This window comes from Polistes canadensis, unplaced genomic scaffold, assembly GCF_001313835.1.
Source record: "Polistes canadensis isolate GaletaPanama2010 unplaced genomic scaffold, ASM131383v1 scaffold_81, whole genome shotgun sequence".
NCBI lineage: Eukaryota > Metazoa > Arthropoda > Insecta > Hymenoptera > Vespidae > Polistes > Polistes canadensis.
The window spans coordinates 37,118-54,032 of NW_014569628.1; the positions used below are offsets into that span (position 1 = coordinate 37,118).

At 34.9% G+C, this 16,915-nt stretch overlaps 1 protein-coding gene across 1 annotated transcript in view; it reads left to right on the plus strand.

The window, feature by feature from the left end:
• The window catches only part of LOC106786791 (transcription factor SUM-1), a 33,176-nt gene that overhangs the window by 12,231 nt on the left and 4,030 nt on the right, over nt 1-16,915 (plus strand). Inside the window, exon 4 of the mRNA XM_014748555.1 lies at nt 1,136-1,214. Coding sequence (XP_014604041.1) covers nt 1,136-1,214 — 79 coding nt within the window. The remainder of the gene's footprint in view (nt 1-1,135; nt 1,215-16,915) is intronic.

Here is a 16,915-nt window from a genome sequence, read left to right on the forward strand (position 1 = left end):
CCGCCCGCCCGCCCATTTTCGAGTAAAGGAATAGATGATTTTTCGTAGAATCGTCATCATCGTCATCTTCATCGTCATCGTCATCTAACGAATGGTTACGAGACTTTCCGAGTGAAAATAATTTTACTATCCGATCGTAAAATATTTAGAGACGCAAAATTGTGTTCTTAGAACAAAACGAGATACTATGAAAAGAATACAAAAAAGGAGTGTTCCTGTTAGAAAAGGGGGAACGAGTAGTGGGGGTTGGGGGTGGAAGGGAAGGGTTATTGATAAACGACAAACGAAACTGGTCAATCGTTTCGTTGTTAATGGAAGTTTGGTTTTTTTTTTTTAAATTAATAAATATACATTATAATCGTTCTCCGATTAATCGTATAATCGAAAATGTGATTAAATTATTTGACGAAGGGGTGAAACAAATCGCGAAATAAAGAGCAACATAGCGTATAACACGAAAACGCGTTGAATTAGTTGAAATAGTTTTAAATATTTCACCCCTTTTCCTTTCCCGCTTTCGGTAGGTTTTCGAATTCGTGGTATCGAAATTATATTCCGATCGGAATATAATTTTTACTTACCAAATTTATACTAGATTCGTTAAAAGATTATATCAGGAACCGAAGATAATATAACTTCCCTTTCCTCCGACTACGAGAACGAACGTAGTTTTGACTTTTTGTCCACGTGCTTTTTGGTTAGCACTTGGCGAACAACGTAATTGCATGCTGAAATATAGCTACTCGATTTAATTTAAATCTATGTTCGGTGACACCGCTACTACACCGAAATTACTGAGGTAGATCTCGTATAATCTGCTACTCCACCTCCCTCCTCACTCCTCTCTCCCTGTTCCCACCATTCTCTCTCTCTTTTTCTCTCTCTCTCTCTCTCTCTCTCAACGAGTTACATCGATGAAAGTATTTTCGATCCAGTCCGTTTAATCTCCACCGGTTCTCTCTTTCTCTCTTTTATTCTGATTCTCTCATTGGTAATAATAAGAAGAATAAAACGTGCATATATATATATATATATATATATATATATATATATACACGTTTGTATGCAGAAATAATACAAGAATCGAACGTTAAACGACGATTTTGTTTTTGTTCTGTTTTTTGTTGATTTTTAGAACGGGGAGTCACCGCAATACGTGACGGACAGACTTCGACAATTCTCGGATCCCTTGGCAAGGTTTCAACCAATTAACGGTAAGTAGTATTCCACTGTCTCGAACTCTTAAATGTGACAAGACATGGAATTTCTAATAAGACTAATGTTTCTTCTATTCTCGAATGACACGAGTGTATTACTATGTGTGGAAATCTTCACACATCCGATAGTTTTAGATTGATATTTATTATTTTTATATCGCCATTCTCAATTTGACATCTCAAACGCGTATCTCATTCAATTCGATATCATCGAGGTTTATTATTGCAATTAATTCAATTCTTATTTATAGAAATAAATCGAAGAGAGAGAGAGAGAGAGAAATATGCTAACGCGATATTCGTACGCAATTCTTATTCTATTCGATTCGTTATTATTCAATATTATTTTGTTAATTTAAAAAAAGAAAATAATAAAATTCATCGATAAAGGATACGCGAGATTTGATCGTTAAACTCATTCGCGTTAAATAACGCGTCATTTAGAAATATTTTGACGAATATTAATGATATCTGTTTAGAATAATCGTTAGTTTTTCTTTTGCAAACATTGAGATACTCATCTGTATGTATCTTTTATATCACGTTCGATCAAACTGTTCCTATTATTGTTCACAAGCAAAGAACAAACTACCATTGTGGTTAATGAGTTGTTTCCCGTTGACCGAAGGTTATTCTTATCTCATTAAAATTTCAATTAATTTGAATAATTTTGTAAGAAAGTAATATTTTTTTTTTTAAAAAGAAACCAACGCGTGCACTAAGCTCTCTCTTTCTGAAATCCTTTTCCGATAACGAAAGTAATTACTTATCTGCCTGTCAAACGTTATATTCGAAGTATCCAAATTTTTGTATATTTTTCTTTTTTTTTTGACGAGATGAAAGAAAGAAAGAAAGAAAGAAAAAGGGGAAAACAAATTTTTTTTTTTTCGTAAAACTCCAACATCGAGAGTACTTAATAAAATTCACTTGGCAAAACCTCGACGTCTACGAGATATGATATTTTGTATCAAATAAAAGAAGCTTATAATGATCATGCTCGGGTCTTACTGTAAAAAAAGATTATGAACATCTGCTTCGCATAAGGCAGAATTTGTGAGACTTCTGCTACAGAAATATATACAACATATTACACACATATACACGTATATAAATGCATACACATTCACGCGTATATACACGTGAATACGTATTGTCGGTATAAGCTTGAAAGAGATAAAAAAGCGTTTGCATATCGAACATAACAGGACTAACATAATATATGACAAGAAACGATGCGGTTTTTGTATTCGAAGAATTTCTTCATAAACCATATAACTATGACATACATACATATATATATATATATATATATATATATATATATATACATAAAAATAAAATTATATTTTTTTATGTCTAGACGCGATCATATATATTAACTTAAACGAAATCATTCGTTTGAATAAAATATTTCGAAGTTATTTTGACAGCAACAATAACAAAAATAAGAAAAAAAAAAAAAAAATAAATTAACGTTTGGCCAAATCACAAAGTAATACGAAAAATGCGTAAGAGCTAAAATGGTAGGTGTGAGTAGTCTAACAGGTATTTTTAAGCAGATTAATGCTGAACACGAGGCGGAGCATTAAGCAGATCAGTATTAATGAGTTTTGTCACCCTTGAGTGACATCAAGATTCTATACGGTTACACTCTCAGTTTCTATAGATAGCCACCCATGAGCTTCTGCGATGTAACATTCCCTGTTATACGCGTTAAGCTCTCACGAATGTAGAAAAGGAGGAGGAGGAGGAGGACGTGTGCGTGTAAACGGAATGAATGAACGACAACACCAAGAAAAAATCTATCCGACAAAAGAAAAAAAGAATATTCTAAAGAATCTAAAAGAAAACAAATGTTAATTTTCGAATATATTTTCGCAATATTTGATGCGTTATTTTCCAATTCACACATGGTTTATCCAAGTCGCGTAGAAAAAGAAAGCACATAGACACCACTTTGGCTTGGAAAGAAATCGTTGGTCGATAAAGGAATAGTAAATGCTTCTATGTATGTGTATACTATATATATATATTATATATAGGTAACATGGGAAAGGGAATTGAAGGAAATTCAGTGAATTCCTAACGGTCGGAAACGATCTTCGATAACAGTTCGAAGAAAAATCGAGCTGTTTGGTTGGAAAGCTTATTTTTTTTTGTTGCAATGTAGTAAAGTTTAGTTACGCTTTTGTATCGATTCACTCTTTATTTCGATATCCTATTCTTCTTCTTCTTCTTCTATTACTATTATTTCTTTTTCCTGTGGAATATCTTTGGCGTCTACAAAACAACATCCACCAAACTTTCCTCCCTTTTCATTTCTTGATTTAACGTCGTCCCTTTCGAATCTTTTCTCTCTCTCTCTCTCTCTCATTCTCTATGAAGAGACAAGTGAACGAGTGGGTGAGCGAGTGAGTGAGTGAGTGAGTGAACGTTTAAAGAGAAAGATAGAAGATTTTAAAGGCGGAGGAAGTTTAAAGACGTCGCTGTCGTCGTCTACGTCGCCAAAGGCAGAAAGAGAAAGAGAAAGAGAAAGAGAGAGAGAGAGAGAGTTCGGGCGTTTCGGAATAAATTATTCAGGCGGCAAAAGCCACGCCGAGGGGGCGCGGCCCGATTTTCCGCTTGACTACTCGGCCAATTTCGACTGCTTGGTACGTCCCTGTCGCGTGGGAGTGAGACAGAGGGTGACAGAGGGTGAGAGAGGGAAGGAGATTGCTTTTAATCGTTCCCTTCTTTTATCCTATCCTTACCCTACCTCTCCTATTCTCTTTAGATGACTTCTCTTCTCTCTCATACTCTCTCTCTCTCTCTCTCTCTCTCTCTCTCTCTTTCATTTTCATTCTATTTCTCTGTGAATACGAGAGAGAGAGAGAGAGTTTAGCGATCCGTATCGTTTTGCAACGGAGTCGATTTCCTTCTGTATCTCGGATTCCCTTCTTCTTCTCTTCTCTTCTCTTCTCTTCACTTCTCTTCTCTTCTCTTCTCTTCTCCTCGTGTCGAGTGACGACGATTGTCCCCAGTACGATTATCGGAAAGCTTAACTATTCTCTCTCGCATACTGAACAACTATGAGCAAGGATTCTCTTCTCATCGACTGGTATCAGTGCCTATCTTCTATGACATATGTATACTTAGGTATGTATATTATTAGCTGTTATCAACGTACTACTTACGTTATTGTATTGACGCTAAAACTTCAATGGCGTATCATCATTTTTTGTCTTGATAAATTTATTTAGAAATAAAATTGAACATAACGAATATTGATAATTTTATTTATCGATAATCTTGTCCAGAATATAATATTAAAATATGTATTCACAGGGAATTTGGACGGTTATTAAATTTATATGAACGATTTATTTCGAACAATGTTGAACGTTTCATCCCTTTTTTGAGACTTCATTAGCAACTCGATCGTTATTGTTCACGAGTCAATATACATTTTATCTTTTTCAAAGTCATACATTTAAACTATACTTAACATTTACAATAGATTTTTTCCTAAGCACCTTTATATTATCACATGTAATCAAATACTACTGTTATTGATAATATTTTTTAAATCTTTCAGATAGAAAAGGGAAATAATTATTATTTCAATTTGAATAGTATATATTATTGGAAATATGTAAATGTATTTTTGATACATTCGTATTGTCATGAAATTATTTTGTATTATTCCGAATATATTCGAGATTCGATAAAAATTTCTTTATAATCGATTAGAAACAACGTGTTAATATTATCTCACGTATTACGCCTATGCTGGGTATAAACGTCGACGTGGTTGAACGGTTTCTCATGCTACGTTTACTACTACTACTACTACTACTACTATCACGTGCTGCCACTGTCCACCGTAATGAATACGCGGTTGCATCCATGCTGCATCCACGTTGCACCGAGTCAGCTCGTAACGTGGGGCTCTCTGTTCAACATCGTCAGCTAGAATTACGATTGTTCCGAAAACAAAGTGATACACGTTCCGATGTATTGCGGATTATTAGTTTCACTTGGAACATCAACGAACGAAGCTTAGGGCTTGATGATTGTCGTTACACGAACCGCCCTTTATAATCGTCCCTGTTATCCTACGTCCCTTAGATGATAACGTTTGCTATATATATATATATATATACACATATCATCGGGTATTAATCCACGTGGTTTTCCCTACACGCGAATATTATCTTCATTGTTATATATCAATTGATTATTCGTGATGGAAAATAAATACAAAATAATTAGAAAACAAAAATGTAAGAAAGATAACGAGTAGGGAAAAGAAAAAGAAGGAAGGGGGGGGTGGAGATTCGTGATAGAAAATAAATCGAAATAATTAAAAAAAAAGAAAGAAAAAATATAAGAACGATAATGAGCAGGGGGAAGGAGAAGAAAAGGGGTGGATAATGCAATTGTGTTGCAGTTTTAATTGAATCACGTTGAACCGCACGTTGTAAAGTGGGACCAAGGTGTAGGGGTGGGTGGTGCTGGAACATACAAGAGAATATCAACGGACGAACATATGTTCTCTATTAAATGATATGCACTGATGTGCCAACCCTCCCGCGAATGAACAGGAACTGTGAAACGAGTGTAAGAACGTAAATGATATAAAGAGACAGAAAGAGAGAGAAAGAGAGAAAGGGAGGAAGAGAGAGCGCCAGTACGGTTAACTCGCGCACGGTACTCTTCTTGGACATTTATCCGCGCTTCTATTTCCGTGTGACATTTGCTAAGTCTTCGTTTTTCCGCCGTGCCGAAAATGTGGCGGAATTAATTGGCCTACATTCTGAAAATAGACGAACGTATGGGTATTCGCGAACGCGCGTACGCAAAATCTCTTACGGGTTGTGTTCATTTAATTCCTTTTTTTTCCCCTTTTTTCCCCTTTTTTCTCCTTTTCCCTCCCCCCTCCATTACCTGTTTACTTTTTATTCTCTCTCTTTCTCTCTCTCTCTCTCTCTCTCTCTCTCTATTTGTCAAGGAGGAAAAACAAATAGAGAAAAGTAATTAGAAAGAAAAAATTCTATTAAACACCCCTACCCCCTTAGAAATCGGTCGTTGGAAATAGGATTGTTATTTTGTGTTACAGACACCCCATTTTCTTCTCCGCCATTTTTCTTTCTTTCTTTCTTTTTTACTTTTCAATACCGTGAGCTGGAGGGTGAGGAGGAGGGTCGGGGTTGGATCCGATCAGAACGCGTAGAGAATCACACGGTGAGAAAAGTCGCGAGATCACGTTTTTCCTTCGACTTTTTCCTTTTCCTCTTAGTCCCTCTCAGAGTTTGAACGTGTCTTTTCTGTTCTTTCCAATTTTCGGTATAGAAAGAAATCCATTGGAGGATGTTTGAAACGTTCACGGAATATCATTTGCGATCTTTCCAAACGCAAATGGTTTATTATAACACGGATTTAAATATTTATTATTATGTATGGCATTTTTTTATATCTGGCAAAAATGTGAGATCAACACTCGAGAATTAATTTGATATAATTAATATATTTAAAATATAATATACGAGAGAGACAATTAACGAGTATATGTGCCCATAATTATGAAAGTGGTCTCTTCTAAGTCAAAATTTTGAAAAGAAAATAAGTTTATTAGTTATTTCTCTCAGGGTATTATTTTAAACTAAATTAATTCGATTTAATTTTCACGCGATATCGTCAAAAAAAGAAAAAAAATTGAACCAACCGTTGGATAGTGTTTGTTATTTCAATATTATATATATACGTTATAGAATTCATTTAATATTTAAATGTAATCCTTTAAATATCTCAAAACAAGAGATATATGAATTAGAACATTTTCATAATGATATGGGCACATATAAGATATATATATTACATATACATATATATTGAAATTTATCTCGAGAAAAAATGTTAACCCTCTATCATAATATCAAACGTATTCCTTTGCACTTGGACATTTCTCATACCGTCCACGTTTACGGACGTTCAATTAATATTAGCATAGTTGCATATATACATATGACTAGAGATTCCCCATACCACATAGATGCAGATGTTGGATTCGTCCTATGTGAGAGAACGTTTGAATATCGATTTAATATATCACTTCGATATTACGCGAATATGAATTAGATATATGTTAAATGAATGTATTAGATATTATGTTAGTTGGAGGATTAGAATATCAATCTAATATATTATAAAAAGAGAACAAAACATTGAGAAAAAGAAAATATATTATAACAGTGTTTGTGACAATGATCGTAATCGGTGCAAGTATTATGTTAATATATAATAACATATTTCTATGAATGTATATAGCATTCATATATGATTGTGTGTGTGTGTGTGTGTGAGTCTATGATTAATTAATTAATTAATTATTTTATTTCGTATAAATAATAATAATTTTTTACTCGTCTACTTAAAATTTTTCATTACACGTGACCCATATACGTCGTCCATGCGAAGGCTTCGTATGACCCATATAAGACTCCAACGAATTTATATAGAATGATATTCGTTTAATAAAAGCATGCCCTCCCTCCCTTCCTATCAACGAGATGATTAATAATAAAATATTGAAAATATTAATGATAACATAAATAAATAAAAAAAAAGAATATCAATTGAAATATCTCAATGTTAACGAACTCACCCTCCCCCCCCTACCCCAGCCCTCATTAAGATTGGCAAGGTATTATTCATTTGAAAGATTTCAACCAGCCAGAAATGTTGAAAAAGTAAATACGAAATGGAATATGATTGAATAGCATCAATCTTATTACACTTTTCGGTATAGTATTATATCGGTCATGATGTACGTGTACGTATATATATATATATACATATATGTGTGTGTGTATTAGGATATCGCGTGTCTTGTCGGGTGTAGGGTGCTAACGAGAACTTAATTACCAGCATATCGACGTTCTCACGTCCGGAAGATGAGGCAAAAATTCGAAGAAGGTCTTTCGTGCCTTTAACACATACCCTAACGAACATATACACGCACGCACGCACGCATACATACATTGCAAAGAAAGAGAGAGAGAGAGATAGAAAGAGAAAGAAAGAAACAGACAGCATTCATAGATACTGCGTAGGTATTATCGAAGTTTCGTGTTTCGAGTGTTTGGGAGACGTGCATGAGTGACGCGTTGCCAAGAGAACTCGACGTAACGTATGTACGAGTACAAGTATTATGGATCTGTTCCAAAACAAGCTTCATTTGCGTCGTTGCTGCGTATACATTGCCGTTCATGCGTGTGCGTAAACCTACTCGTCTCGTCTCGTCTCGTCTCCCACAGAGAATAAGAAAAAGAGAAAGAAAAGGGGTGGGGTAGGGTGGTAATGGGGGGGGGAAGATAGAACCCGTGTCACTTTGAGGGTAAGTCATCTAGATTGTAGAGTGTAGTAGGCCATCGTAGTGATAGAATATGTATCTACGTGTGTATATGTGTGTTGGTGTGTTGGTGTGTTAAAGGAGGGGGGAAAGGGTTGGTAGGAGGAAAGCAATAGCGTGTTCCGTTCTCTTTCTCCATCGCACCGATAATATAACTCGTGGATCCGAGCCAAATCCAACTCCGCGCGAATATTTCTGCAATGTTTGCATTGCCACTTGATACTACGCGAGCTTACGTGCGCCCGCGCGCGAGCTTATGCTCTCGATCCTCTCGAGAAGGTAACTACAAAGTCTGAGAGGTGCTACAATAATAATAGCGCACGTGTATATATTTTCTATCTTTCTTTTTACTATTCAGATATAACAAACAACTAATCCAATTTTTGTACGCATTTAAATTATGCAATGATGTTCGACGCGTGATTATAATCACACGTGTATCTGTTACTTGTTTTTTTTTTTTCTTTTTTTTTTTTTTGAGAAACAATGTTTCTTATTATTATTTTTCACGTCGAACATGGTATGTGATTCGAATGTAAGAGAACGTTTGTGACAATAATTTGATAACGATAGGAAAAAGGTGGTGAAAAGTTGTCCATGGTGTTGGTGGTGGTTGTTGGGTTGTCTCTTCTTCTCTTTTTCTTTTTTTTTATGGGAATCACGTGCCGAAGATTCCTTTTTTCCCCTCTTATCGCGTGAAAAAAAAAAGTTATCTAACATAAGATTCTGCTTTACTAGCTTTTTCGATCGTTTAAAAAAAAAAGAAAAGAATACTCTCTCATGTAGAATGTGCTCTACGATGATGATAAAGAAAAAAAAGCAAGAAAGAAAGAAAGAAAGTAAGGGGGGATAAATAAAAAGAAATACGAGCCACTTCGATGATACCCTTAGGCTTTCACGAGTTTGGAATAATTTTATTGGTCACACAGGTTGAAAGGTTTCTTTTTTTTTTCCTTTTGCTCGATAGACAATACCAGATCCCGAAATGATTCTTGCTTCCTCTTCCTTATAAGATCGGTAGGGGGAAGAAGGGGTGAAAGAGAGAGGGGGAAGGGGGAGGAACGATCGAACGTTTGAATTCGGTCAAATATAATATTAACGTGGATACTTTTCTTTTAGAATCTTATCGCGATTATTGTTCACGCTCGATTTCGCGGATAAAGCGATTGGACCTTTTATCATATATCGATCGATATGATAAGACATAATTCTAAAAAGGAATGAATAAGTGTGTAATATGTGTATATATATATATGTGTGTATGTATGTGTATGTGTATCTTAACTCTTGGTGGAATAGCGTTATTCTAGTAAGGGTTGTGAAAAATAGGATGGAATCTCGTAAAAGTAAACGACGTAGGATAACGAAGCGAAAAAGGATCCCCAAATTTATGCTCCGATGACGAAAAAAGGGAAAAGAAGAAGAAGAAGAAGTATAGAAGAAGGGTGGGAAGGAAAGGGTGAAAAGAAAGTTGAGATCGTACTGTTGTATTCACGAAAGAAGTAGAAAACAAGTTAGCGCAACGAAACGTAAAATTGCTGAACGAGGGATGATACCACCCTAACTGAAAGTTGTTTCTACTCTGTAGAGTGTTCTGGTTGTTTTTTTTATCGTTCATTCGTGTTTACAAATTTTCTAACAATTCTTTTTTCGATTTTTCTCAATATTTCCGAGTCTCACATCGAATAACAACAAAACTCGTTTACAATAATTTCTCTTATCAGATAAAGAAAAATGTATGATACGGGTGTTTTGATATTATCGAAAGTGCAAGTATCCTTTTTTTCCCTTTTTTTCTATCACAACTCGCGAAAGTGAAAACAAAAAAAAAAGAAAAGAAAACTACTAAAGGGTAGAAAAATAAAGTAAGAAAAATAATTTCGTTCCGAAATTTTGTTTTTTGAAAAAGAATCGGAGATTTATTTCCATAAACCTTTCCGGTTTCGTCCTTATATTTTTTTTTTTTTTTTTTTTTTTTTTTTTTGTGGTTTTTATTATATTATTTTCCGTATCTCGTCGGGGTGGTCCTGGCAATGGTCTACCAACATTCTCGAATAAATTGTCAACGTTTAATTGCTTACTAGGATCTACATACCTAGCATATAGAGAAAGAGAATTTGTGGGTACTAAGAGGACTAAGATGAAGAAGATTTGCGAATGTCGACGGGAAGACGAAAGAAACTGAAACTGAGAAGAAGAGAGAGAGAGAGAGAGAGAGAGACAGACAGACAGACAGACAGACAGACAGACAAACAGAAGGAGAGAATCCGCGAAGAGTAAATCCCGGTGATAAATTATAGGATGAGATCTTCGGTTTTTCTCTCTCTCTCTCTCTCTCTCTCTCTCTCTCTCTCTCTCTCTCTCTTTCTCTCTTTCTCTCTCAAAGAAGCGACTCTCGCATTAGCATAATGCGTCTCGCCGTCTTCTCGTTTACAAAACGAGCTCGATAACAATCGAGTCGGCGTTTATTAAAAGCGGGTTGGTTTCATATATATATATATATACTGTGTACGAGAAAGAGACATAAGAGATAGAAAATGGTGCGTATTCGTGACAGAGTAAAAGAGAGAGAGAGAGAGATAAAAACGAATAGGGAGTGTTCACGACGATGGCATCTACGTGCTATTAAAATAACTCGGAATTAATTAGCGTTAATGAATACCTGACTATTGGCAAGCGTGAAACATAATTCAACGTAGTCAAAGAGACAAGTGTCGTGAACTTACAAACTTCTATGCCATTTGCTTCCTCCTGCTATCGGTGTTTTTACTTCGGACAGCAAAAAAGAAAAGGGGAAAAGGAGAAGGAGAGGAGAGGAAAACCAAGAGAGAGAGAGAAAAAAAGAAAAAGATAAAGGACAGAGAATAAGAGTAATCCATCGATCATCCCTTTCTTTCTTTCGTTTCGTTTTTCTTTTCTTTTTTCTTCTTTTTTTGTTGATTGATACAAACTATCCAACGATAGTTTTAATTTTATTCCAAACAAACAAATCTAATAAACAAAAAGATAAATCAAAGCTTATCGGAGAAGAAAGATAATTACGATCCATTTTATTGAAGAAGAAGAAGAAGAAGAAGAAACCTAAATTGTGGTCAAATTAAAATACGTATTGGATTTTTCTGTTCACTTTACAATTACCATTTGAGTATGATCCTCGCGTCGTATTGCATATAGTTCGAATTTTAAATGCAAGAGTAAGAAGAAGAGTCGGAGGAAACGGTCGTAGAAGCGTGAGTTTCTTTGAGCCGTTTTGCAGTTGCTACCATCGCTCCGGATGGTCTACTGGATTCATGTTTTAAGAAATAAAACAAAACAAATGAAATGGAGGGTGTGCTGGAGGTGGTGGTGAAGGAGGAGGAGAAAGTTGGAGACAAGCTAGGAAAAGGGCATCGAAAGCAATTCTCTCGTTATACCAGACACGCTATAATTCACGATTGCGCTTTACCATGCGTGTATTTTATATACGCGTGGTTTAGGTGAACTCACTCCTCCCCCCCTCCCTCACTCTCTCTTTTTATTTCTTTTCTTCTCTTCTTTACTACAGTTCGGGTTTAGTCCTACTCGAAGAAACTCGGAAGCCTATAAAGCTAGCAAAGGATAGAGGGATTATTTAGGGTGGGTGGTAGGAGGAGGTAGGGTGGGGCACTCGGTTGAATCCGTGCAAACGATATCTCGACGAAACCCGTCGTCGTTGGCTGCCAAGGAATTTACCGAAGCGTGGATCACTGCTACCGCCTGCTACCTGATTATTTTAATTAATGCTTACCCGTTACGTCCCATTTGCTAAATGTTATTCAAAAACGTTTTAACTTTCAACGATCATTCTCTTTCCGCTAACATCTAAAACAACCCATCCTCCCCCTCCCCACCCACCACCATCTACGAAAAAGGTCCGTATTCCGTTATTATCCGGGAGGAAATTACAAAAAAATTCGTTATCGACGAATGATAGATATTTCTTCTCGCTGAACGAAACCCGATTTTAAAAAAAAAGGCGTCCGAAGATCAGCGTTTTCAATATACTTTTTTTTCTTTTTTTTTTTGCTCCCTCGATTTAATTGGAACGTTCGTGATACGTCGAACGAGTCGTGAACGTGGGGCAGGAGGGCGACGGGGAGGCGGGTTCGTCTCGTGAACTGTCGAGTTCCGTTTTGTTTTGTTTTCTTTTTATTTCTTTTTTTTTTTGGTTTCATTTTCGAGGTTCGTCTCGAAGGAGGACTTACGAGGAAAGAGATGAAGAGCAAAAAGATGTTATTAAGAGAGAGATAGAGATAGAGAGAGAGTGAAAGATCAGGGTGGGATAAGAAAATTTGAGCCACCCTAAAGTGCCATATATTGCCACGGTACATTAGTATGACACATCGTCGTTGGAGTCCTACGCGTCGGCGAGTCCTCAGCAAGCAAGCAAGCGAGCAAGCGAATTTTAAGTTAGCTCGTCTAACTCACGGAAAATTGTCATGCCAACGTGCTAACATCAAAACTCACGTCCCACTAGATTCATATTATGAACCCAAAGAAAATCCGTTAATACACACCGGAAAAATATTTTATTTTAATCGTGGCTCCCTCCCCTCCTCCCACCCTTAAGGTCGAGAAAACTCGTTTTAACTTTTCCCGTTCGTTTCCTTTCCTTTTTTTTTTTTTTTTTTTTTTGAATAAAAAAAAAAAAAAAAAATATAACAAAGTATTTACTTTCCAAGGCAAGTGAAAAAAGGATAGAAAATCGGAAGGAATACTATTGCGAAAATAATAATAATAATAAAANGTCCCACTAGATTCATATTATGAACCCAAAGAAAATCCGTTAATACACACCGGAAAAATATTTTATTTTAATCGTGGCTCCCTCCCCTCCTCCCAAACGCATAATCGATAAAAGTTAGTTTAACGTGTCTTATTATTAAATTACTATTTTGTTTTTTTTTTTTTTTTTTTTTTTTTGAATAAAAAAGAAAATAAAAAATATAACAAAGTATTTACTTTCCAAGGCAAGTGAAAAAAGGATAGAAAATCGGAAGGAATACTATTGCGAAAATAATAATAATAATAAAAAAGAGAAAAAATAATAAGAAAAAGGGTGTGAAACTGGTTGGTTGGTTGGTTGGTTCGTTGGTTCTTCACGAAAGTGGAAAGAAGTTTTTCCTAACGTCGATCGCCTTTACTTTTAACTTTAAACGTTTGAAATGTACTCTCGCACACACGACGATGGACCTCGAGAAAAGCTTTTTCTTAAAAAGAAACCCCGTTTCGTGAGAAATGGAACGCCTGCACGATGAATAACACCCCCCACCCACCCTTCTCTCACGTTCCTTTATTATTATTATTATTATTATTATTCTTTATTCAACGTAGTTTTTTTTTTAATCATTTTTCTCGCTAACGTATTACCACATCTCGTTGACCCGATATTTTCTTTCTACCGTCTATTTGTTTACCGAATAGAATAATTATTATAGCATGTAAAAATAAAGTAAACATTTCAGAAATCGTTCGACCGTTGTAATGCAGGTTTAAATTTTGTGAAAGGCTATTATATTAATGCACGGAGCTTAAATAATCAATCGGTCGGCCAAAGGGTGTTTGTTTAAATTATTAACGAAATTGGGTATCGAAAAATGAATTAAAATTAAAAGATTTATACAACACCTAGGGCGGGAAAAATCTTTTGATAACGCGGGCAGTGCGATTGAAAAGATTTATAAATCGATTTATCGTGATTTTTATTTAAAAATTCATCTGTTTTTTTTTTGTTTGTTTGTAATCGTGTAAGACAATAACAATAATAACAATAATAATAATAATAATAATAATAATTTGTTATATAGGAAATATCTTTGTATATAGGAAACGTTTACGAAAGTTGGCCCAAGTTTTAAAAGAGTGTTCAGTTTTGTAAAGGCGAATACGCGTTTCTCTCTAATGAGATGGAATCAAAGCATCGTTGTCTTCCCCCGTGCACTAAAAGACGTAACACGAACGTTCTGTCTTAAATCTACGAGAGACTTTGAAACAAATCGACTGAACGAAACCATCGTCTTTGAAGATGGAAATGCAATTAAGATGTCTTAATTTACTTTTGCGTTCCGCGTATTCTAGTTCGGCAGAGTTTGAAGGGAAAAGAAATAAATCGAAACTCCAATCTTCGAAGAGAGAGAGAGAGAGAAACCAAGTTGACTTCCTTTTCCTTTTTCGATTTGTCACTCCCTTATCGAACAAAGAGTCTTCTATTCGTATATATATATATATATATATATACATCTATAACCCTTCTTCTTCTTCTTCTTCTTCTTCTTCTTCTTCTTCTAGCTCAAAAGAATTATTTTTAAATTTCCTACAAGTGTATCTGCCATCGCGTAATGTTACTACGTATAAAAACATACGAAATTAAAATGGAAATGAAAAAATTTTGTAAAATCGTTATTTCGATACAATGCATTTTAATTGACATCGTTTTATCTTCTTGTATGATATATATCTCAAAATAATTATCGTTCAATTTCACGTATCTCTGCGAATTTATACACACACGTGTATATATGTTAACATTAATTCGTTAAATTTCTAATTATTAAATTTAAACAAATATTTCACATATAACAGAAAATTGTTTAGAATCCAATGCAATTTAACGTAACTTTTGATGAAACGTACGTATCGATAAGTGACAAATTGGAATCGTTAAAGAACATCCCCCATCCCTATTAATAGGGATGGTTTCCGTTTGAAAATATATCTTTTCTAATACATTACTACATCGTCTTTGGTAACTCGAACGGTTATTTTTGCCACGCTTACCTAATATTACGAGATGTGTTACGAGTTAATCCGTCGATTTATCGAGCCGATTAAAGTGCCTCGGCGACTCGGCTCGAGGTAGATGGCACTAACACGTATACAATCATGTATATAGTTTCTAACCATGTGATTGTACGTGTGTAAGTATGTGTGTGTGTAGAAAAACGCTTATACGTGTGAACGATGTTAAAATATAATCGAATACTCGAACGAACGAACTAGTTTCTTAAGTGAACTTCACATTCAAAATTATTTTCATTTTAAATAAAAAATTACATCTAGATATTATTTTATTGTTATCTTTACGAGCACCATTGATTTTTAGGAACAAGTAAAAACGAACAAATTGCGTATCAAATTATCCACACATTTCGTGTTCTCTTTTTTGTTCGTTTGTTTGTTTAACTTGGCTACTTATGTTATCACTTTTTCAATTTTTTATTGTTGTTTTCCTTTTGATCGAGCTCTACGTTTAATTAGAATGAGTTGAGTGTCAAATTAACACGGTTACTTTTTCTGCAGCCCTTTAACCATTAATTTCACTTACGAAATTAAAGTCTACCAGGGTGGTGATTTACCTTCATAGAAACGCTAGGAGAATTTAAACGTAAAACGACACTTAACAAATGATATCAATTAAAATGCATCGAATTAAAATTGACCAATCAGTAAACAGGGAATAGAAATACGATTGAATTTAAATGACCCCATCGTTGAAATAACGATCCTTAATTTTGATAAATTAAACATTTTTGTTCGTTTATTTTTTAAACGAATCTTACAATTAATGTAATTTAGTTTTTACGATTATAATCGATAATATTACAGTAATAGATATGTACATAAAGTCTAAATTATCGTTGATCATTTATGATCATACATTAATGAGAGAATGATAATGAAGATATCGAAGATCGAAGTTAATAAATGTAATAGGTGTAAACTTCGTTCGAATTGAATCCGTCATTTCATTCATCTCTCCTATTAAAACTCTCTATCGAATTAATTGCATCACATACGGAATCCATGGCAGGTTGCGGTAGACCGTTAATACATAATTTTCAAATGGCCCTGTCAAAAACTGTTCGGCATGGTCGTTTTCGAATTATAATAACAGTAGTTGGCAAGGAACCGTCGTGCGTGGTCTTGGTGATATGTCATCGAGAGAAATATGACAAGCGAAACTATGTATCGCTCGGAGATTTATAAATAAAAGCCTTAGCTCTTCTTCTTCTTCTTCTTCTACTTCATCTTCTTCTTATTCTTCTTCTTCTTCTTCTTCTTCATCATCTTCTTCATCTTCTCTTCGTCGTATCGTTCGAGTTTCGTTGGTAGTATCCGTTGCCAAAAACGTCAACTTAATTATCTCGTATTATTATTAATACGAAATTAAAAAATCGTTTACTTACTTTCCCCCAATCCCCACCACCACTACCACCACCACACCCCCGAAATCCCTCGACAAATGTAGCATTTATTTTTCATCAAAATTTTTCTCTTTCGCATAATTTAC